Source organism: Heterodontus francisci, chromosome 13, assembly GCF_036365525.1.
Source record: "Heterodontus francisci isolate sHetFra1 chromosome 13, sHetFra1.hap1, whole genome shotgun sequence".
NCBI lineage: Eukaryota > Metazoa > Chordata > Chondrichthyes > Heterodontiformes > Heterodontidae > Heterodontus > Heterodontus francisci.
Genome location: NC_090383.1, coordinates 22945201 through 22968666, shown reverse-complemented (window position 1 = coordinate 22968666; position 23466 = coordinate 22945201). Strand labels below are relative to the sequence as shown.

At 46.8% G+C, this 23466-nt stretch overlaps 1 protein-coding gene across 3 annotated transcripts in view; it reads left to right on the top strand.

Moving 5' to 3' along the window:
• acss1 (acyl-CoA synthetase short chain family member 1) overlaps positions 1-23109 on the top strand; it is a 90751-nt gene extending 67642 nt beyond the window's left edge. For all 3 annotated transcript variants that reach the window (XM_068045760.1, XM_068045761.1, XM_068045759.1), the window contains 2 exons: positions 9912-10033; positions 22123-23109. In XM_068045760.1, the coding sequence (XP_067901861.1) occupies positions 9912-10033; positions 22123-22302 (302 nt within the window). In that variant the 3' untranslated portion in view covers positions 22303-23109. The remainder of the gene's footprint in view (positions 1-9911; positions 10034-22122) is intronic.
• Positions 23110-23466: the final 357 nt, after the last annotated feature.

Sequence of the window (23466 nt, the reverse complement as noted above, 5' to 3'; positions counted from 1 at the left end):
GGAGGGAGTTGTCCGTGTTAAGAAGATAACCTTAAAATTCTCATCCGATCAAACCTGAAACATCACCTCTGCCTTTCCATTGTACATGAAAGAGCAACAGGACTGATTTCTCAACAGATAGAGGTTTGTGGTAAACATTTTTATACCTCTTATCTTTTAATCAGATGCACTTCCCTATTGCACCATTTATTTATTTATTTAGAGATACAGCACAGAAACAGGCCCTTTGGCCCACTGAGTCTGTGCCGACCATCAACCACCCATTTATACTAATCCTTACCCTCTCACATCCCCACCTTCCCTCAATTCCCCTACCACCTACCTATACTAGGGGTAATTTATAATGGCCAATTTACCTATCAACCTGCAAGTCTTTGGCTGTGGGAGGAAACCGGAGCACCCGGAGAAAACCCACGCGGTCACAGGGCGAACTTGCAAACTCCGCACAGGCAGTACCCAGAATTGAACCCGGGTCATTGGAGCTGTGAGGCTGCGGTGCTAACCACTGCGCCACTGTGCCACCATTATAATATATTGGAGTGTTCATTATTAACCAAGAACCTTTATGACATGTCTGAGCTGAGCAGAAATGGGAAATAATCTTTTTCAACAGTCAGGAGGCTAATTTCTTGAACAATGCATGAAGAATTTAATTTTTGTTCAAAGGAACAATCTGCTAACTAAAGCATGGGCTTTGACCCATGCGATTCCTGGGGATAGAACTTTGACTGTGCTTCAAAAGAAAATAGCAACAAGTGGTGACGCAGCTACAAGATCAATCATTTAATGTTCCTCACATTTAAAAGAAAATCACATTTAATCGGACAGCTGCTTCAAGTCCTGATGAACTCTCTTACAGAGCATCATTAGAACCTGTTGGTATGGACATGATCTCTTTAATAGGAAGAGGCAGGCATTGAAGTATGTGACTGTTATGAAGAGCTTGGAAAGTGTGGGGTTTGTGGAAATTAGATGACCGTGCAGAACCTTTTTACGATATTATTCAGATAGCCTGTGATTTGGATATGTTACAAAAACAACTCCAACATAGGGCTGAATCTTCTGTGCCTGCTGCCGATGTCAGTGGTGGGCGACAAAAATGGCGGCCCGAAGAGCTGCCACAAACCTCCGTGTGGTGGCTCATTTAAATAGCCAGGCTTTCAACCTGACCGTGAAATTTAAATATTTAAAGATAAAGTCAATAAAAATAAATAGACATTTCTCTGCCCCTCTCCCACCCCCCAATAACAGTTAAATTGATGATTTGCCCTCCCCTCCCAAAATACTTACCTTGTCCACCTGACCTCCCCCCACCCCGCAAACTGCATAAATTTAAACTCCAACCCTTCGCACCATCCCTACACCAATGATGCTACATTGAGCCTGTTCTCCCCACCCCACCTTGCACTGATAAATTTACCTTCTCCCCCTCCCCACTAGTGTGGCACCTCGTTTCCCCGTGCGGGGATCTGAAGGCCCAAAGATCGCAGCGGGACAGCATGCGGCGGTGAAAGTATCATTTATTCATTCAATTTAATTTATTTACTTATTCAAATGGGGTCCCTTTGCCGAACGGTGTTGGGGGGCGGTGGGGGTTGCTGCCACAGGGCCTTACTGCTGCCGGTAATATCGGGCCAGGCCCTCCCGGTGTCAGGGTGTGTGGCGGCCCTCTCCCAGAGGCATCTTCAGCTCCCCCCTGCCACGGACCTCGTGCCTGGGTGAGAACAAAATCCAGCCCATTGTGTCTAGAACATAGGAATTGGTAGGAAAAAAAACAAGGTCCATCTAGTTGACCTTCTCCCATCATGGGAAATGCATGATACAGTGTTAATGGAGTTGTTGACTAATCATAGTAATAAATCTCTATCAACTAGTCTACAACAGACCCAGACAACTAGTGAAGAAAAACCCCTAATGGAGAACAATAGGAAAAGTCACCTGTTCCTCCCAAGCCTGTTACACTTACCACATCATATCACAAATTACTCATATACTGTATACCGAAAGAAATTAATTTCATTAGGTTTTTAATGACTCAATACTATGTGCTTTCAACATCTCCCGAGGGAGCCTGTTTCATGAATTGACCACTCGCTCGCTGAAATATTGCTTCTGCACTCTCTGATGATATAATCTCTCAAAGTCCTAATAATAATTGCATAAAATCTCATATATACATTTTATCTGTTGGATATTGGTTCAGATTTCATAACCCTAAGAGTGCTAGTTAGCAAGCTTTTTCATTTTTGTATCTTCAAGGTATTATAAGTTAGGAACTCTGTAATCAGATGAAATCTCCTGAAGTGACTTTCTGTGAATGTTTGACCTTCATTTTTAATAAACTAGATTTGCAGTTTATAGTCTTAAGTCATGTGGCCTGATAGGGTGTTTATTCTTCCATTATCTGATTAAGAGAATAGGAAATGGTTTGAAGCTGTTAGAATTACCACATAACCAGATATTATGGATATAAAGACATTTTTGACTCATGAGGAGTGAGGGTTACCTTGTAAAAGTGATCTTTGGTACTGAGCATGAGAAAAATATCAAAATAGCCGGAAAATGTAGGCATAGTTATCAGGAGGAAGGAGGTGAAGAGCAATAGTAATGTATTCCCATTGGTGTCTGTTCACAGCTGCCTCATAGAGACCTGCTATTTTTGAGTCATCTTACTTTCAAGTGTTACAAAAGTGCTTCTGGTTTTGTTCAAAATATTTTTTGAGGATTCATAGTCAAACTGAAGAAATGTTGGACCTGTTTCTTTTTCAAGAGGGCCATCAACATGATAGAATTATTCATTAAGATGGAGAGTGAGAGAGTTGATTCCGAGACTAGGGTCCTGAATCTAAATAAAGGAAACAATGAAGGTATGAGGTGCGAGTTGGCAATGATAGATTGGGGAATGTTACTTAAAGGGTTGACAGTGGATAGGCAATGGCTAGCGTTTACAGAGCATATGGATGAATTACAACAAATATTCATTCCTGTCTGGCGTGAAAATAAAACATGAAGGGTGGCTCAATCATGGCTTACAAAAGAAATTAGGGACAGTATTAGATCCAAGGTGGAGAAATATAAAATGGCCAGAACAAGCAGCAAACCTGAGGATTGAGAGCAGTTTAGAATTCAACAAAGGAGGACAAAGAGATTGATTAAGAAAGGGAAAATAGAGCATGAGAGTAAGCTTGCAGAAAACATAAAAACTGACTGTAAAAGCTTCTATAGATATGTGAAGAGAAAAAGATTAGTGAAGACAAATGTGGGTCCCTTACTGTCAGAAACGGGGCAATTTATAATGGGGAACAAAGAAATGGCAGACCAATTAAATACATATTTTGGTTCTGTCTTCACAAAGGAAGATATAAATTATCTCCCAGAAATGTTGGGGAACATAGGGTCTAGTGAGAAGGACGAACTGTATGAAATCAGTATTAGTAGGGAAATGGTGTTAGGGAAATTGACGGGATTGATAAATCCCCAGTGCCTGATAACCTACATCCCGGAGTACTTAAGGAAGTGGCCCTAGAAATAGTAGATGCGTTGCTGGCCATTTTTCAAAATTCTATAGACTCTGGAACAGTTCCAACGGATTGGAGGGTAGCTAATGTAACCCCACTATTTAAAAAAGGAGGTAGAGAGAACACAGGGAATTATAGACCTGACATCAGTAGTGGGGAAAATGCTAGAGTCCATTATAAAAGATGTAATAGCAGAGCACTTGGAAAACAATGACATGATCGGACAATGTCAACATGAATTTACGAAAGGGAAATCATACTTGACAAATCTACTGGAATCTTTGAAGATGTAACTGGTAGAATAGATGAGGGAGAACCAGTGGATGGGTGTTCTTGGACTTTTAGAAGGCTTTCAATAAGGTCCCACTTAAGAGATTAGCATGTAAAATTAAAGTACATGGGATTGGGGGTAAGGTACTGACATGGATAGAGAACTGGTTTTCAGACAGGAAACAAAGAGTAGGAATAAATGGGTCTTTTTCCGAGTGGCAGGCAGTGACTAGTGGGGTACCGCAGGGATCAGTGCTAGGACCCCAGCTATTCACAATATATATGAATGATATAGATGAGGGAATTAAATGTAATATATCCAAGTTTGCAGATGACACAAAGCTGGTTGGGGTGTGAGCTGTGAGGAGGATGCAGAGAAGCTCCAGTGTGATTTGGACAGGTTGAGTGAGTGGGCAAATACATGGCAGATGCAGTATAATGTGGATAAATGTGAAGTTATCCATTTTGGTGGCAAAAACAGAAAGGCAGATTATTATCTGAACGGCGATAGATTGGGAAAGGGGAAGGTGCAGCGAGACCTGGGTGTCCTTGTGCACCAGTCACTGAAAGTAAGCATGCAGGTACAGCAGGCAGTTAAGAAGGCAAATGGTATGTTGGCCTTCATAGCGAGAGGATTCGAGTACAGCAGCAAGGATGTCTTGCTGCAATTATACAATTGGCCTTGATGAGACCACATCTGGAGTACTGTGTGCAGTTTTGATCTCTTTATCTGAGGAAGGATGTTCTTGCTATGGAGGGAGTGCGGCGATGGTTCACCAGACTGATTCCTGTGATGGCAGGACTGACGTATGAAGAGAGATTGGGTCGATTAGGCTTGTATTCGCCAGAGTTTAGAAGAATGAGAGTGGATCTCATAGAAACCTACAAAATTCTAACAGGACTGTACAGACTAGATGCAGCAAGGATGTTCCCGATGGCTGAGGAGTCCAAGACCAGGGTTCGCAGTCTAAGGAAAAGGGGTAAGCCATTTAGGACTGAGATGAGGAGGGATTTCTTTACCCAGAGAGTGGTGAACCTGTGGAATTCTCTACCACAGAAAGCAGTTGAGGCCAAATCATTAAATATATTCAAGAAAGAGTTAGATATAGTTCTGAGGGCGAAAGGAATCGAGGGATACGGGGAGAAAGCGGAACAGGGTACTGAGTTTGGATGATCAGCCATGATCGTATTGAATGGCGGTGCAGGCTCAAAGGGCCGAATGGCCTAATCCTTCCTTTTTTCTATGTTTCTATTTTTCTATCAAGAAAGCAGTGAAAGGAATTGTTTGACAACAATGTTCACTGGTTGTCACATGACTCAAGTTAATAATAGAACAGAAACCCTGGTAACTGGTGAAGATGTGTGCAGAGAAGTGACAGGTCAGAAGGTGGAGTTTCTGTTTCTGGTTTGACTTTTGAATTGTTTGGAGTTAGGAATGAATTGTTTAAAGGGGTTGGAGTTTTAAAAATAAAATTAAAGGACAGAACCCCAGCTCATCCCAGGCTGTTCCATCTCTTTAAAAAAGCCTGCAGAAGGAGAAGAGAACTTCCAAGGAGAGAAGATAATTCCCAAGGAAGGAGAGAAGACCACAATCCAAAACAGCTTTCCAGAACTACTCGAGAAGACCCTGAGAAGTCCACTGTGTCAACTCATCTCGGCTCCTGTCTTTGGAGAAAAGCCTGCTAAATTAATTCTCAACACTGCCTGAAAAGAACTGTTCTAAAAGATCTCAGTGACTCGTCTATGTGTACTTGGAGGCCAGACTGTATGCCAGTTTTGGAACAGAACATATCTCATCTGCTGTTTCTTCAAGAATGAGCAAGTATTCAGCCAAAGTGGGTTTTTTTGTCTGTAACAGAGCTCTGAACAAAAATCCCTTTTATTTTTCTGGTTAACCAGTGTATGTGTGTGTGTGAGTGGTGAAGGTAAAAAGAGAACGTTAATATTTCAATCTGTGTGTGTTATGCTTTACTTCATTACGGTTTAAGACTTGTTTTATAATAAACTGATAATTTTGTTGTTGATTAAAGAAACCTGTTTTATTCTGGAAAAAATAGAGTATATGATCGACAGTATTGGGAAAATTTAAATATATGTTGTGACCTGTGGAGAAGTTTTTTTATTCATTCATGGGATGTGGGCATTGCTGGCTAGGCCAGCATATATTGCCCATCCCTAATTCCCCTTGAGAAGGTGGTGGTGAGCTGCCTTCTTGAACCAACCCTGGTTCGATGAAGAGTGCAGGAGGGTATGCTAGGAGCAACAGCAGGCATACCTAAAAATGAAGTTTCAACCTGGTGAACCTACAACACAGAACTACTTGCATGCTAAACAGTGGAAGCAGCATGCAATAGACAGGGCTAAGCGATCCCACAACCAACAGATCAGATCTAAGCTCTGCAGTCCTGCCACCACCAGTTGTGAATGGTGATGGACAATTAAACAACTGACAGGAAGAGGAGGCTCCACAAACATCCCTATCCTCAACGATGGGGGAGCCCAGCACATCAGTGCAAAAGACAAGGCTGAAGCATTTGCATCCATCTTCAGCCAGAAGTGCCAAGTGGATCATCCATCTCTGCTTCCTCCTGAGGTCCCCAGCATCACGGATGCCAGTCTTCAGCCAATCTGATTTACTCCATGTGATACCAAGAAACAGCCAAAGGCACTGGATACTGCAAGGCCTATGGGCCCTGACAACATTCCGGCAATAGTATTAAAGACTTGTGCCCCATAACTAGCTGCGCCCCTGGTCAAACTGCTCCAGTACAGCTACAACACTGGTATCTACTCAGCAATGTGGAATATTGCCCAGGTATGTCCAGTGCACAAGAAGCAGGACAAATCCAACTGACCAGTTACCGTCCTATCAGTCTACTCCTGATCATCAGCAAAGTGATGGAAGGTGTCGTTGACATCAAGTGGCACTTGCTCAGCAATAACCTGCTCACTGACATTCAGTTTGGGTTCTGCCAGGGCCACTCAGCTCCTGACCTCATTATAGCCTTGGTGCAAACATGGAGAAAAAAGCTGAACTCCAGAGGTGAAGTGAGAGTCACTACCCTTGACATCAAGGCAGCATTTGACCGTGTATGGCTTCAAGGAGCCCTAGAAAAACTGGAATCAATGGAAATCAGGGGAAAACTCACTGCTAGTTGGAGTCATACCTAGCACAAAGGAAGATCGTTGTGGTTGTTGGTGGTCAATCATCTCAGTCCCAGGACATTACTGCAGGAGTTCCTCATGGTATTGTCCTAGGCCCAACCATCTTCAGCTGCTTCATCAATGGCCTTCCTTCAATCATAAGGTCAGAAGTGGGGATGTTCGCTGATGATTGCACAATGTTGAGTACCATTTACAACTCCTCAGATACTGAAGAAGCCCGTGTCCATATGTAGCAAGACCTGGACAACATCCAGGCTTGGGCTGATAAGTGGAAAGTAGCATTCACACCACACAAGTACCAGGCAATGAGCATCTCAAACAAGAGAGAATCTAACCATCTCCCCTTGATGTTCAATGGCATTACCATTGCTGAATCCCCCACTATCAACATCCTGGGGATCAGCATTGACCAGAAACTGAACTCTACCAGCCACATAAATGCTGTGGCTACAAGAACAGGTCAGGGGCTGGGAATTCTGTGGCGAGTAACTCACTTCCTGACTCCCCAATGCCTGTCCACCATCTACAAGGCACAAGTCCAGGAGTGTGATGGAATACTTGCCTGGATGAGTGCAGCTCCAACAACACACAAGAAGCTCAACACCATCCAGGACAAAGCAGCCCGCTTGATTGGCACCGCATCCACCACCTTTAATATTCACTTCCTCCACCACTGACACACAGTGGCAGCAGTGTGTACCATCTACATGATGCACTGCAGCAACTCACCAAAGCTCCTTCGACAGCACCTTCCAAACCTGCGACCTCTACCACCTAGAAGGACAAGAGCAGCAGATACATGGGAACACCACCACCTGCAAGTTCCCCTCCAAGTCACACAACATCCTGACTTGGAACTATATTGCTATTCCTTCACTGTTGCTGGGTAAAAATCATGGAACTCCCTTCCTAACAGCACTGTTGGTGTACCAACACCTCAAGGACTGCAGTGGTTCAAGAAGACAGCTCACCACCACCTCCTCAAGGGCAATTAGGGATGGGAAAGAAATGCAGGCAGAGCCAGTGACGCCCACATCCCCCAAACAAATAAAAAACAAAAAAAAAATTTGCAACCCGGCATGATGCTTATTTTCATTCATTATTTCCACATCCTTGACTTCAAACAAATCCTTTGCCCTCTCTTGTCACCTTCTGTAGCTACAACTAATGTTAAAATCCACTAGTAGTACATAGAAAACCATACGATGCTCAGTCGTCCATGGGCTTTATTCATGGGGAAATGCTACTTACCTCAATCACATATAACTTGCGCCTTTTTATGAATGACGTAGTTGTTCTTCTGAAAGTTATTTTATTGGACGATACCTTGATGAACTAGAAACCTGGGTTGAGTGGTATAATCTCTAAAACAGACTCACATAAAGACAGTCCACACTGTCAGTTATAGGTTCAAGAATGTAACTCAGGCCCCTGATTGGTTCATTAATGTCCTTAAAAGAAGGGAACTTGCCATCCTTACTCAATCTGGTCTATATATGTCTCTCGTCCCACACCAATGTGGTTGACCCTTAACTGTCCTCTGCAGTGATCTAGCAAGCCACATATTTGTATCAAAACTGCTATAAATCACAAGGACTGCAGCGGTTCAAGAAGAAGGCCCACCACCACCTTTTGAAGAGCAGCTAGAGATGGGCAATAAAAATGCAGACCCTTACCAGTGATACCTACATTGCGAGAATGAATAAAAAAGAACTACTTATATTAAAACAGCTACACTCACCCCATAAAAAGACCTGATTACACAATACCTGATCAGGATTTTGTTGTGGGGGTTGGGGCAGGGTGTGGTGGGGTTGTCAGTCTTCACTGTCATTACGCTTCTGAAACTGACCGCAACTTCAGGATGTCAAGCATGTGCAGATTAGTGGGGATATCCTGAAGTTGCAGTCTGTCACTCAAGGCTCTGCCACTGTGGACAACCCTCAAAGCCGGCAATCATAAAATCAGCACGAACTTCAACTTTCCCGCTCCCACATCGCTGGTGGAAACCCCATAAAAAGTTACACCTTCTTCAATCAGGTGTAATTGGGTTTTAATGGTGATGTGATTAATAAAATTTGATGAACAACAGAACTGTCCCTGAAAAGTTATTTTATAATCCTGGAGCGCTGTTAAGTGATTAATTAGTAGATTTTTAAGCCAAATTTTCAAAATATTTTAGCTTCTACCTTCACCATGTGTATGTCATAATTTTTAATTTGCTCTATGTAAATATTTTTAGAAGCACTTTTATTTTAGTGCTTTTAATTTCCTGTTTGTGAAAATCCTTTAATGTGGTTGGCTGCTTGGATAGCTGGGAAATGCCCAGTAAAGAATGCTGCCATCAGTTGCACTACCACTGCAGGACAATAAAGCTGAAATTTTCGCCAGAGAGATCGCTTGATTTCAATGAAGCTTACTTCGAGGTGAGTGGTGAGTGCCCTTGCTTCACCGCTGACTGCAAACTCTGGGTTTATAATCTCTTCGATGATTGAGCCAACATGGCTTCTGGGTTGTTGATGTTGACTTGTTTGATACACAGTGGCGCAGTGGTTAGCACCGCAGCCTCACAGCTCCAGCGACCCGGGTTCGATTCTGGGTACTGCCTGTGTGGAGTTTGCAAGTTCTCCCTGTGTCTGCGTGGGTTTCCTCCGGGTGCTCCGGTTTCCTCCCACATGCCAAAGACTTGCAGGTTGATAGGTAAATTGGCCATAATAAATTGTCCCTAGTATAGGTAGGTGGTAGGGAAATATAGGGACAGGTGGGGATGTGGTAGGAATATGGAATTAGTGTAGGATTAGTATAAATGGGTGGTTGATGGTCGGCACAGACTCGGTGGGCCGAAGGGCTTGTTTCAGTGCTGTATCTCTAAACTAAACTAAATGCAAGTCTTATGCCAGAATGCACACTCATGTGCTCTGCGTTTTCTTGATTGGTTTCTTTTGTGCTTTGTTTCAGCTGCATTCGCCTTTGTTGTTTTGAAAGATACAAGGACCATTTCTGAACCGGTCATCATTAAAGATCTCAAATCAACTGTTGCATCTAAGATAGCAAAATATGCTGTTCCTGATCAGATCCTGGTGAGTGGTTTCCCTTGCCCCTTCAAGTTTACTAGTTAGAGTCAATGAGCATGTTTCAGGCACGCACTAAGCATACACAATGACTCTAGTATATAATGGAGTGTTGAAATGAGATAAGGAATGAAGTACTTTGAACGACAATGCCGTGCTAGTTTTTTGTTCTCGAGTCTTTGCACACTTCCTTTGTTAAGAATGCCGTGAAGTAGTGAAAGTGTTTGGAGGCTGTTAAACAGTCTGACAGGTTGGTGCCATTGTTTTCATTGCTTCAAGCTCTTCCTTTGAAGTAGTGGAAGGATTCATAGACTAATTAACAATCTGACAGGCCACAATATAAATGCTCCTTCCATGGCCATAACTATATATTCCCAGCCAGATGGGTGGTTAGTTCTCTGTGGTGGGAGGGTTTTATGGGCTCCTGTAAAACATACGTCGAGATGAAGGGATCATCCATATCCACCAGACATGAGTAACATGCTTTTTTTTTAAATTTCCAAAATATACTTTATTAATAAAAATCTGTAAAAATTACATTCCCAAACAGTTTAAAACAGCATCAAGTCAAAAAATACAAACAGTGCAAAGGTGATCAGTTTCCTTCTATACAATCAAGAGTTGCCTCACAACCCTTCCATTTCATTGTCATGTCAATTACATTTTTACATTTACAGCACACAAATTTCCCGATACAGTTCGAGGGGTTTCCCATGGCTCCAGCCCCTCAGTTCAGCTTGGTGGGGGGACCTTACACTGTGGTCTTTCTGTGGTCAGCCTGTGCTGCGGCTGCCCCAAGCTTAAGTGCGTCCCTCAGCACGTAGTCCTGGACCTTGGAATGTGCCAGTCTGCAACATTCGGTGGTGGACAACTCTTTGCGCTGGAAGACCAGCAAGTTTCGGGCAGACCAAAGGGCGTCTTTCACCGAATTGATAGTCCTCCAGCAGCAGTTGATGTTTGTCTCGGTGTGCGTCCCTGGGAACAGCCCGTAGAGCACAGACTCCTGTGTTACAGAACTGCTTGGGATGAACCTCGACAGAAACCACTGCATCTCTTTCCACACCTGCTTTGCAAAGACACATTCCAGGAGGAGGTGGGCAACCATCTCTTCCCCACCACAGCCACCGCGGGGGCATTGTGCGGAGGGGCGAGACTTCGGGTGTGCATGAAGGATCTGACGGGGAGGGCCCTTCTCACCACCAGCCAAGCTACGTCTTGGTGCTTGTTTGAAAGTTCTGGTGATGAGGCATTCCGCCAAATGACTTTGACGGTCTGCTCGGGGAACCATCCGACAGGATCCACTGTCTCCTTTTCCCATAGGGCCTTGAGGACATTCCGTGCAGACCACTGCCTGATGGACCGGTGGTCAAAGGTGTTTTCCCGCAGAAACTGCTCCACGAAGGATAGGTGGTATGGCACGGCCCAACTGCATGGAGCGTTCCACGGCAATGTGACCAGGCCCATCCTTCGCAACACCGGGGACAGATAGAACCTCAGCACGTAGTGACACTTGGAGTTTGCGTACTGGAGCTCTACACACAGCTTGATGCAGCCGCACACGAAGGTGGTCATCAGGATGAGGGCCACGTTGGGTACATTTTTCCCACCTTTGTCCAGAGATTTGAACATCGTGTCCCTCCGGACCCGGTCCATTTTAGATCCCCAGATGAAGCGGAAAATGGCTCGGGTGACCGCCACAGCGCAGGAGTGGGGTATGGGCCAGACCTGCGCCACGTAGAGCAACAACGTGAACGCCTCGCACCTAATGACCAGGTTCTTACCCACAATGGAGAGAGATCGCTGCCCCCACATGCCCAAATTTTGTTGTACCTTGGCTACTCGCTCCTCCCAGGTTTTGGTGCACGCCCCGGCCCTTCCGAACCATATCCCCAGCACCTTCAGGTAATCTGACCTGACGGTGAAGGGGACAAAGGATCGGTCAGCCCAGTTCCCAAAGAACATGGCCTTGCTCTTGCCGTGGTTAACTTTGGCTCCCGAGGCCAGTTCGAACTGGTCGCAGATGCTCATCAGTCTGCGCACGGACAGCGGATCCGAGCAGAAGACGGCGACGTCATCCAAGTACAGGGAGGTTTTAACCTGAGTGCCTCCGCTGCCTGGGATTGTCACCCCTCTTATGCTCGCATCCTTCCTAATAGACTCAGCAAAGGGTTCAATACAGCAAACAAACAAGACCGGGGAGAGAGGACAGCCCTGTCTGACTCCAGATTTGATCGGGAAACTTTCCGATTCCCACCCATTGATTGAGACTGCGCTACTGATGTTTGTGTAGAGCAGTTGGATCCAATTGCAGATTCCCTCCCCAAACCCCATTTTGGAAAGCACGTCCATCATGTAGGTGTGCGATATCCTGTCAAAAGCCTTCTCCTGGTCCAGGCTGATGAGGCAGGTGTCCACCCTCCTGTCCCGTACGTAGGCGATCGTATCCCTGAGTAGCGCGAGACTATCAGAGATCTTCCTGCCGGGTACAGTACAGGTCTGATCGGGGTGGATCACCAACTCCAGAGCAGACTTGACTCGACTGGCTATGACTTTGGACAGAATCTTGTAGTCAACATTAAGCAGTGAGATGGGCCGCCAATTTCTGATTTCTGCCCTCTCCCCCTTCTGCTTGTAAATGAGTGTGATGATGCCTTTCCTCATGGATTCTGCCATGCTGCCGGCCAGGAGCATACTCTCGTATACTTCCAGCAGGTCCGGGCCAACCCAGTCCCACAGGGCCGAGTACAACTCGACCGGTAAGCCGTCGCTTCCGGGAGTTTTACTCGTCTCGAAGGACTCGACAGCCTTTGTCAGCTCGTCCAGAGTTAGCAGCTTGTCCAGTCTCTCCCTCCTGCTGTCATCTAAGACCTCTGTGATAGATGACAGGAAGGACTGGGAGGCTCTGCTGTCTGTGGGCTTTGTGTCATACAGCCCATCATAAAAGGATTTGCTGATCCTTAGTATGTCGGACTGCGAAGATGTTACCGAGCCATCTTCTTCCTTTCAGGCTGCTGATAACAGAGCTCTCTCTGTGTACCTTATGGAAGAAGTAACGCGAGCACTTCTCATCCTGCTCGATGGAGCGGACTCTGGACCGGAAGATGATCTTGGAGGCCTCCTTGGCAAAGAGCGAGGCCTGCTGGCTCTTCACCTCTTGGAGGTCCTCCTTGACCTCGACCCCCATTGACTGCAACCGGAGCAGATTTTGCATACTTTTCTGGAGTCGGGACATTTCCCTGTGTCTCTCTCTCGCCCTCTGAACACCTTTGTGCATGAAGAACCTCTTGATGTTCTCCTTAATCGCTTCCCACCAGTGAACTGGAGACTCAAAGAGGGGTTTCACGGTCCTCCAACCTTTGTAATCCCTTTTGAGTTCCTCAACGTTCTCTGGGGTCAGCAGTGTAGCATTGAGCTTCCACGTCCCTCAGCCAACCCGCTGGTCGTCCTGTAAGTGACAGTCGGCCAGTAAGAGGCAGTGGTCGGAGAAGAACACCGGCTTGACGTCGGTGGATCCGACCGTGACGGCACGGTACACAAACAGGAAGTCAATCCTGGAACGGGCAGACCCGTCCGATCTTGACCATGTGTATCTGCACTGCGCTCCGTCTGCAGGTTTGCTGAAGACGTCGTGCAGTTTGGCATCTTTAACTGTTTCTATTAGGAATCTGGACGTAGCGTCCAGTTTGCTGTCGTCACTGCCGGATCGTCCAGCCGCATCGATGATGCAGTTGAAGTCACCGCCTAGGATGACCGGCCTGGACGTCGCCAGCAGCAGTGGGAGCTGCTGGAAGACGGTCCGCTGCTCGCTGCATTGTACCGGGGCGTACATGTTGATCAACCGGAGCGGAGCGTTGTTGTACATTACGTCTGCTACGAGGAGGCGACTGCCCACCACCTCCTTAACTTTGGAGATGGTGAAGTTACCTCCCCGCAGCAGAATACCCAGGCCGGAGGAACAGCAATCATTATCCCCCGACCAGATCGATGGCCCGTGGGACCACCATCGCGACCACTGCTTGTAGGTGCTGAGGTGTGGTATTCCACACTCCTGCAGAAACAGTAGGTCGGCTTTGACCTTGGCGAGGTAATCCAAGGTTGAAACACATCGTGTAGTAGATTTAATGCTACGCACATTAATAGAAGCAATCTTTACACCCATTTTTTAAAGTTAGTTGTTGCTTCCCATACAATTTGTCCTTGCTAGTCCCAGTCCTTCGGGATGTTCCTGCATACCCATCGTGTGAGCAAGCTGTTTCACAATAGTTGGGCTCAGAAACCCCTCCTGGTTTTTCATGCAGGGGTTTTTCCGCTGGGGTGACATCGGGGGGGTCTTGTAGGCAGCAAAGGTTGGGTTATCCTCTGCTGCTTCCATCTGTTCCTCCTCGAAAACATCACTGCTCCTGGCCTCCCGGAGCTGAGGTGCGCCAGACGTGTCTTTGCTCTCGATGTCCCGGAGCTGAGATGCGTTGGCCACGTCGTTACGTGTGGCGCTTTGGGGTTGGGGCACGCCGGGCCCATCACAGCTTCCAGTGCCCGGGGGCTGGGATGCTTTATCTTCCATCTCCTTGGAGTTCTGCCGCCTCTTTTGAAGGGGCTGTCGTTCCAGCATTCCCCCGTCCAGTGAAGAGGAGTTGTTGCAGTCTGATTCAGAAGATAGCCTCCTCTTGCCACTGGTTTGGGTGGTGGCCTGTTCCGCTTTGGGATGTTTTTTCTTTGTGGTTTTCCTCTGGACCAATTGCCACTGACCTGTTTGTCCATCTGCTGCCTCCTCCTCCATTGATTCTGTCTGTGGAGGAGGAGTTTCCGAGCGCAGGGTAGGTGCTGGGTCGCTGGTTTCAGCTGCCTCCCCTTCCTTCTCCTTCTCAGGTTGAAGTTCCTCACTGTGGAGAAGGTTGCTTGTCTCCTTTTGAACACCGGACGCATTCGTCGAACCTTCTCCCGGCCTTTCCTTGGACCTTGCCGCCTGAGCATAACTGAGGCAGCGTTTGGGGCAGGTTTTGCAGAGATGGCCTGCCGCACCGCACAAGTTGCAACACTTAGCCTGCTTACAGTCCTTGGTCTGATGGCCTTCCTCCTTGCAGTTCTTGCAAACAACCGTGCTGCAGTTGGCCGCCACGTGAGTAACATGCTGGATGTTGACCATGAATTTAGAGTTGGAGCACCAGTCTCAACTCACCAGGATTATCTAGAGCAAGTTTCGAACCCTGCACCTCTGACTCAAGGTGGGAATACTACCACTGAGCTGAAGGCTTGCTTCTTAATTGTGCCAGCATTGAGGCAAGGATTGAGAGACGGAAAGATTGGCAAAATCAGAGGTACAGACAGGAGAACCTCCCATCATGAACGTGGCTATGTGTGGCTACTGCTTCGTATCAGCCTCCATAGCCCTTTGTGCATCCATCTACCATGAACTAATACTCCCTTGTTGGCATCTCATCTGAGAGTATGAGGGTCAGAAAATCGTTGTATTTAGCAGCTGTGTGTGTGTGCACGGTGGAGCACCTTCCAAACCTGTGATTTCCATCACCAAGAAGGGCAAAGGTAACAAGTACATGGGAACACCCTCACTTTCAGTTTTTTCTGCAATTAGTCTTTTTTTCTGCTTTTGTGTTTGTCATGCATACAACTATTATCCCAGCAGATTGGAAGTTAGCAAATGTAACACTGCTATTCAAGAAAGGATGGAAAGAGAAAACAGGGAACTACAGGCCAGTTAACCTGACATCAGTTGTCGGGAAAGTGCTGAAATCTATTATGAAGAAAGTATTAACAATACACTTGGAAAAGTATAGTATGATGAGAACAAGTCAACATGGTTTTACAAAAGGGAAATCCTATTTGACAAATCTATTAGAGCTCTTTGAGAATGCAACTAGTAGGGTAGATAAAGGGGAACCAGTACATGTAGTATACTTGGAGATTTCCAAAAGGCATTTGATAAAGTTGGCAGCTGTGACGAGTGAAATGCCACAAGGATCAGTGCTGGGGCCTCAGCTCATTACAATCTATATTAATGACTTCGACGAAGAGACAGAGAGTGATGTTTCTAAGTTTGCTGACAATACAAAGCTAGGTGGCAATGTAAGCTGTGAGGAGGACACAAAGAAGCTGCAAAGAGATATAGACAGATTAAGGGAGTGGGCAAGAAAATGGCAAATGAAGAATAATATAGGGAAGTGTGAGGTTATTCACTTTGGCCGTAAGAATAGAAAGCAGGCTCGTCTCTGCATCAACAGTGCTCTGGAGGTCCACTGCTCACCAGGTATCGATCTCATACACCCTGCCCTTTTGGCCCCCCCGTGGTGTGATACAGTGCCCCCGACAGAGGGAAAGCCAGGAGGCAGCTGTGTCTGCATGTGAAGCTCCACGATGAGAGTAGCAGCAGCTGACCAAGCCAAGAAGGGCCCACCTACTATCTGCAAATGTCCGAGCAACACTGTCAGCAAAGACTACGGCTCTCCAGGGAGACCATCACCGACTTATGTGCCCTGCTGCAGGTCGAGTGTTATGACTGAGGAGGAGTGCCTGGTCTTTCTCTAGTTCCACTTCTCCACAGGTGACATCATATATTTAAATGTGTACCCAGTTACCGATGCAGCCAATTATATACTCTATCTATTTTACTTTCAGAATAAAATCCACCAACCAGGTTTCTTTAATAGACAACAAAAGTATTAATTTATTATAAAACAAGATTTAGTCAATAAAGATGCAAAGCTTTAACACAGGAAAAATAAAGATGCTTTAGCCAAAGAACTTGTTAATTCTTGAAGAAAAAGGATATGTTCCAGATGGCATACAGTCTAGCGTCCGAGTACACGTAGATGGGTCATGGGATCTTTTCAGAAGCAGTTCGTTCAGGAGATGTCGAGAAGAAGTCTTCCAGAAACTTCTCAGGAGAAATGATCCTTCGATTTCTCTATTTCGTACACTTGAGTCTCAGGGTTTCTCAGAGAGGTGGAGAAAATATGAGCTGGTTGTTTCTTTCAACAGGCTACAAACCCAACTGATTCAAAACAGTATTCAAAAATGAAAGCCACTCTTGAACCATAAATCTTGACATGTCACTTGTAAACAACTCCAGTAGTCAGAAGGCACCTGTTGTTTACTTAGCTGATGACATGTGACATCCAGTAAATGTTGTTATTAAGCAGAGTCCTTCCAGTGACCCTTTAAAAAAAAAAAGTCCAGCATCTATGGAATCACTTTACTCCTCCAATGAATCCATCTCCACAATTCTAAAACACGAGTCAACCACGAGCAGACTTTATGGCTACTGGAGCTGGGCTCACTGGCAGAGGCGCTGAGGAGCTAGTGCCCACTCTCAGAGCCCCGTGAAGGGAGCCCCCAGCTGTGGAGGTCAGCCTCTCCTCCTCCCTTTCTAGGCTCATTTGAACCTTCCTGGCGCCTTCTCTTACCTTGCCACTGCTGCATTGAACTTATGGCCAAGGCGATGATGTGCAGGTCTGCGCGCATTTGTGGGATCTGGCTCTCCATGAGGGTCGCCAAGCTCTGAATCGAGGAAGCCATGTGCTTACATGCCTGAGACATGGCAGCAGTTATGGCATGGTTGGACTCTTCCATCGTCAGCTCATGGTTGTGCATTGCCTCTGGCATCGCCGCCAGATGTTGCAACTCCAGCATGCCCTGTGTTGTCAACACCAGAAGCTTATCATCAGCCTGGGCTCAGCAAAGGCCTTTCCACCCACAGTCTTCTGAATATCAGAGGCCTCGGCTGTTCCGCTTCAGCCAGCTGCTCGGGTGTGTGTGCAGTGATCTCACCAGCTCGTGACCCAGATTCTACAGCCGAGCGGAAACTCACTGAGGTGGAAGTAACTGCACTGGTGTAAGCTGCAGGAGAGTCATGGGACAGTGTATGCTCTGACTGTGGATCCTTCTCAGAGGTGGAATTATGTTCCCCTTTCTGCTGGAGTCTCCTGCTTGACCTGCATACGAAAACACAAACATTTTTGGGTTAGGCTGTGCGGATTTCTTCATGCCAGCCATGTGTGATGTGGGTCTCCAGAAGTTTGCAGGGAGCAGCCTCTCACTCCCTGCTGCCGTTTCCTACATGGCTCCTCCCCACGTCCGCTCTCAGGGGACGTTATTGGGCTTAGTTGTGAAAGAAGGTGGCCTGTTGCCGAGAGGCATCCATGCATCTGCCAGGATTTTATGATGTCTACCCCCCTTGCCATTACCTTTGTGGTGACGCCTCCCCCATGTCACACTGCCTCCTGCGTAGCCATAAGCAAGCCCCATAGGGGTTAGAGGTATGGAGCACTCACCTTGGCAGAACCAACTAAGTTAATGACTCTCTTCCTGCACTGAACCCAGTTGCATTGGGTGATCCCACGGCTGCTGACCTCCTCTGTGGTCTCCATACAGGCTCGCTTAGTCAGGCTGGAGGACCTCTTCTTGACATCCTTTGAAAAGAGGACCTCCCACCTTTCCCTTGCAGCCTGGAGGAGAATCTCCAGAGAGGCATTGCTGAACCATGGGGCCAGCCAGTGTCTTGCGTCTGACATGGCCCCTCTTGGCTTCCAGAGAGCTCCTGGCCTTTTGAGGCCTTGGTCAGCAGTACAGCAAGTGGCAAGTGGGGGGGGGGGTGGAGTCAGCAGCACAGCAGCAGAGGCACTCTAGGCGGTGAGGTCAGCAGTACAGCAGCAGAGGGATTCCAGGCAGGGGGGTCAGCAGTACAGCAGCAGCGGTTTTGCAGGCAGGAGGGCCAGCAGCACAGCAGCAGAGGGACTCTCGGCAAGAGGGGGGGCATGCGGTGGGGGGGGGGGGGGGTGGTGGGTGTCGGCAGTACAGCAGCAGAAAAGGCAAAGCTGCAGCAAAGGCAAAGCTGCAGCAAAGTCAGTGAAGTAGCAGTTTAAGCAGTGCTGGCAGCACTTCAAAGATGGTGCCAGCACCTGCATCGTCTCTGCTGACGATGTCATTGGCACCTTGCTGCCTGCGTAATTGGACGTGCCCTGCGTTTCCATTATGATAATTGGCTGCCCACCATGTGATCACGGTGGGCTGACTGCACATGTGATGAGTGGCAACGATGCCCATTTCTGGGTTGTCCGCTGGGACCCGCGATGAGTTAACTAAGTTCGGCCCACTCTGTGTAATTTTGGTCTTCATATTTAAGGATGGATGTACTTTCCCTGGAGGCGGTACAGCGAAGGTTCACTAGATTGGTCCCTGGCATGAGAGGGTTGTCCTATGATGAGAGGCTGAGTAAATTGGGTCAGTATTCTCTGGAATTTAGAAGAACGAGAGGTGATCTTGTTGAAACTTACCAGATTCTGAAGGGGATGGATTGGGTAGACGCTGAGTCATTGGGCTGAATTTTATAAGCCTGCTGCCAAAATCTGTGGCGGGCGAAAACAATGGCGGTCCACCTGCGAGGGCTGCACATTGCAGAGTTGCCGCGATCCTAAGCGCGGCAGCCCATTTAAATAGCCGAGGCGGGACTCCCCCCCCCCCCCCCCCCAATCACTTAGAGGGGTGGGCTGTCCGTCCCTGGCAATGGCAACAGCTGCTTGTGCACAGCGCTGATGCCATTTTTAAAGGGCTTTGAGCCCTACCATTAAATTTAAATATTTAAAGCACAAGGACATAAAAATAAAGACATTTCTTCTGACCCTCTCCCACCCCCCAATGATAATAAAATTAATTACTTGCCCTTTCCACCCGTAAAACACTTATCTTGTCCACCTGACCTTCCCCTCTCCCCCAAAGTGCATAGACTTTAACCTCAAACCCTTCCCACTGTCCCCTACACCAATGATGTTACGTTCCACACCAACCCGCCCCACACCCCACCCCCCGCACCGAGAAACTTACCTCATCCTCCCTCCCCGGACGGGGATCCGAACACGCGGGAGTGCTGGCACTGGGCCAAAGATTGGATCGGGAACTCAGGTGGGGACATAAGTATAATTAATGCATTCATTTACATGTATTTGAATATGCAAATGAAAGGCCCGTTGACGAGCAGTGGAGGGAGTGGCGGGGGTGCCAGCACGAGACCTCGTTGCCATTGCCCCCAATATCAGGCCGGGCCCTCTCGGCGTCAGGGTGCGTGGCGGCCCTCTCTAGGAGGCATTTTCCGGCATGCTCCCCCCCATCCCCCGCCCCACTACGAATTCGGACGTCGGGGGATCTGTAAAATCCAGCCCATTGTTTCCCCTGGCTGGGGAATCTAGAACAAGGAGCACAGTTTCACAATAAGAGGCTGATCCTTTAGAACTGAGATGAGGAGAAATTTCTTCAGTTAAAGGGTTGTGAATCTTTGGAATTCTATACCCCAGAGGGTTGTGGATGCTCCATCATTGAATATATTTGAGGCTGGAATAGACAGATTTTTGGTCTCCCAGGGAATTAAGGGATATGGGGAGCGGGTGGGAAAGTGGAGTTGAGGCAAAAGATCAGCCATGATCATATTGAATGGCGGAGCAGGCTTGACGGGCCATATGATCCATTCTTTAAGAACATTTTATTATTTGAACTACTATCAGTTTATACACAATTATTTGTATCTAAAATAACGAAAAAGAAGTGAATGTGTTTTTAATCATCCATTACAACAGGGCTTAGCTTCCATTAACCATTTCACCAAAGACAATATTTGCACAACCATTATTCTTTGTAATTTAAAACGTATAGTTTATATCAACAGTAAACCTGCTTTGAAATAATGATGCACAATTTAAAAGTTTGAGCTAGTTCATCACAGGTTAATATGATCCAACAGCACAATCCAATCTTCCCAACTTCCCCCCCCTCCCCCAACCAAATCTCCACATTTTAAATCGCTGGCTGAGAAATGGGCAACCTGCAGTTGAATATCTTCCCCCACCCCTCCCTTAGTGTAAGACACCTTTGTCCAGTGCACAAGAGTCTGGAGAAATGTTCTATCAGTTTTGAACAGCCAATTGGTAGTAGATTACCCAGGAGCAGTGTTTTGGCTGAAACTGTTTCAGATAGCTCCAGGAAGTGTTTGATCCAGTCCACCATTCCTTGGAAACTTCCTTTCAAAATTATAAGGGGTTTTGATGCAATAATAAGGAGAAACTGTTTCCATTGCCAAGTGGGTTGGTAACCTGAGGAAACAGATTTAAGGCAATTGGCAAAAGATCAAGAGATGAATTTTTAGGCTCCAATGGGGGCGAGCATGGAGGCAGGAGGGTGTATAAATTTGCGCCGCTAGCCGGTATACTGGATCGCCAGCTGCATCTCACCCCTGGGCAGCAGGGATACCTGCTTACACTCTGCAAGCAGCAGGTAGCCATTTTATCTTGTTAAACGTCTATTAAGGCCAATTGTCAGAGGCCCACTTAAGGGAGCCAGCCCTCTAGGTTGGTTTAGATGCCCTGCCCGCCTACCTGGCTTCAGCTGCAGCCACAGGCTGCCCTGTAGAGAGGTTCCTCCTCCACAATAGTGAGCCAGCTGTTGAGGCCATTTTTTAAATTTAAAGTTAAAAATGTTGAAGAGAGGGCGCCTCTAACTTGGGGCACCCTCTCTCTCACTTACCTGAAAAGGCAGCCTGCTGCTCCTTCAGTGCTGGAGGGTCTCCTATTGGCCCTCCTGCTTTGAGAGTCTGCCCGCCATCCTTAATTAGACGGTGAGCCCACTCTCTGGCCATTAATTGCCCCATTTGGGGAAAAATAGCTGGGTTACTGTTCCCCACACGGTTCAGACTTTTCACCCCCATTTGACCATGATGGCAGAGTTCCGAAGCCCATGGGGAAAATCCTGCCCCAAAAGGGGAGATGAAGAGTAATTTCTTTATGCAGTGAGTTGTTACCATCTGGCATCAAGGGCAGGGGATAGTGGGACTAATTGGATAGCTCATTTCAAAAGACAGCACAGGCACGATTGGCTGTATGATTCTATGAAACAGGAATGCAGCAAGAATAGAAAGTGCTTCTGTTTCTAAATGACAGCACATCAGCTCATGGATACCATGAAATAACTTCTATCTGTATCTGTAATGTCTGCTGATGTTAGTCTTTTAAACACTGTCGCATGCACCGTCGGAACAAGTAACCTCCCTCTGCCTCCCGTATATGTTTGGGCTGTGTATAATTATTGTTTCCAATTTTCAGATTGTGAAACGACTTCCCAAAACCCGATCCGGGAAAATCATGAGGCGGGTGCTGAAGAAAATAGCCATCGACGAAACTTCTAATCTGGGTGACCTCAGCACACTAGACGACCCTCAAGTCATCACAGAGATCATTGCGACCTACAAAAAATATAAAAAAGACCCCGCAACCAGTCAGTAAACACTATCAGGACGTCGTAAATCATTATGCAGCCCATAATTTGGCACATGCAACATGAACATACTGTTGAAACTCATTGTTCTGTGTTGCACTTACAAACTAATAATGCTGACTTTGATTAACAGTATTTCTGAATGGGTCCTAAATGCAGAATCGACTCCTTTCCGTCCCCAATTTTCCCCCTTGATCCTTCTCTGGGAGACACATGATGACAATTCCATTGGCACGTCTGTCTGGTCCCTGATTCCAGTGATCAGTGTTCAGATCATTTCTGCAGTTGGGGTGGGTGATCAGCCAAGCCTATTCCTTGTTCTTAACTGGCCGTCTGCATTCGCACATTCCATCATTCACTGGATAATTATCAGGAAACCTGGCTGTTTTCATGGTTTTTTTAAAATCCCCTACAATACAAGGCATTGAGTCTATTTGTGAGACCTGTGTCATTCCCCTGTCAGAGACTGGCTAACTGAGGTAGGATAAGGGATCAGACTTGAGATTCTCCTGTCGCTGTCTACTTCCGTGTCAGATATTGCATTTAGTAACTAAGCCGCTATAAAGCACTTGAATTCCATTTAATTCAGAGAAACAATGTGAATAAACTTTTGGTTGCTTTTTAAAAAAACAACTTGTACAAGAACTTAGATATCTACAAAGAACAATAGCGGAGATTTTCTGCCCTTGCTCTCTCAGGCCTGCAATTTTCTGCTTACTATGGGCTGGCAAGTACAGAAGTGAACAGTCCTAGCCAATGTTCAAGAGATTATCAAATTTCAGCTGGATTGGGGTTAAACAGGTGTCTTGATCATACTGGGGGAAATTTTATGCAAGCGGTGGGGGGGGGGGGGGGGCTCTCAACGTCAGGGGAAACAGACGCCGAGATCCTGGCGCTCCTCTTCTATGGAAGGCCTGCCGAATTTAGTGCCACTCAGACACTAAGTAGACAGCGGTGGGCCTTACGTAGAATTTAGGATCCCGTCGCTGGAAGTCCCAGTCTTGCAGAGCTGCTGGCCAATCAGAGGCCAGCAGGTTCAGCGCCACTGCGGAGGCACTGAGTGTCACTGGAACCAGGCTTAAGGTAGGACAGGGCAGGAGGGGTCCCACAGGGTGGGGTTCGTGGGGTAGGGGGAGGGAGGGGGGTCAGCAGCAAAGGCAGGAGGGTGGTCC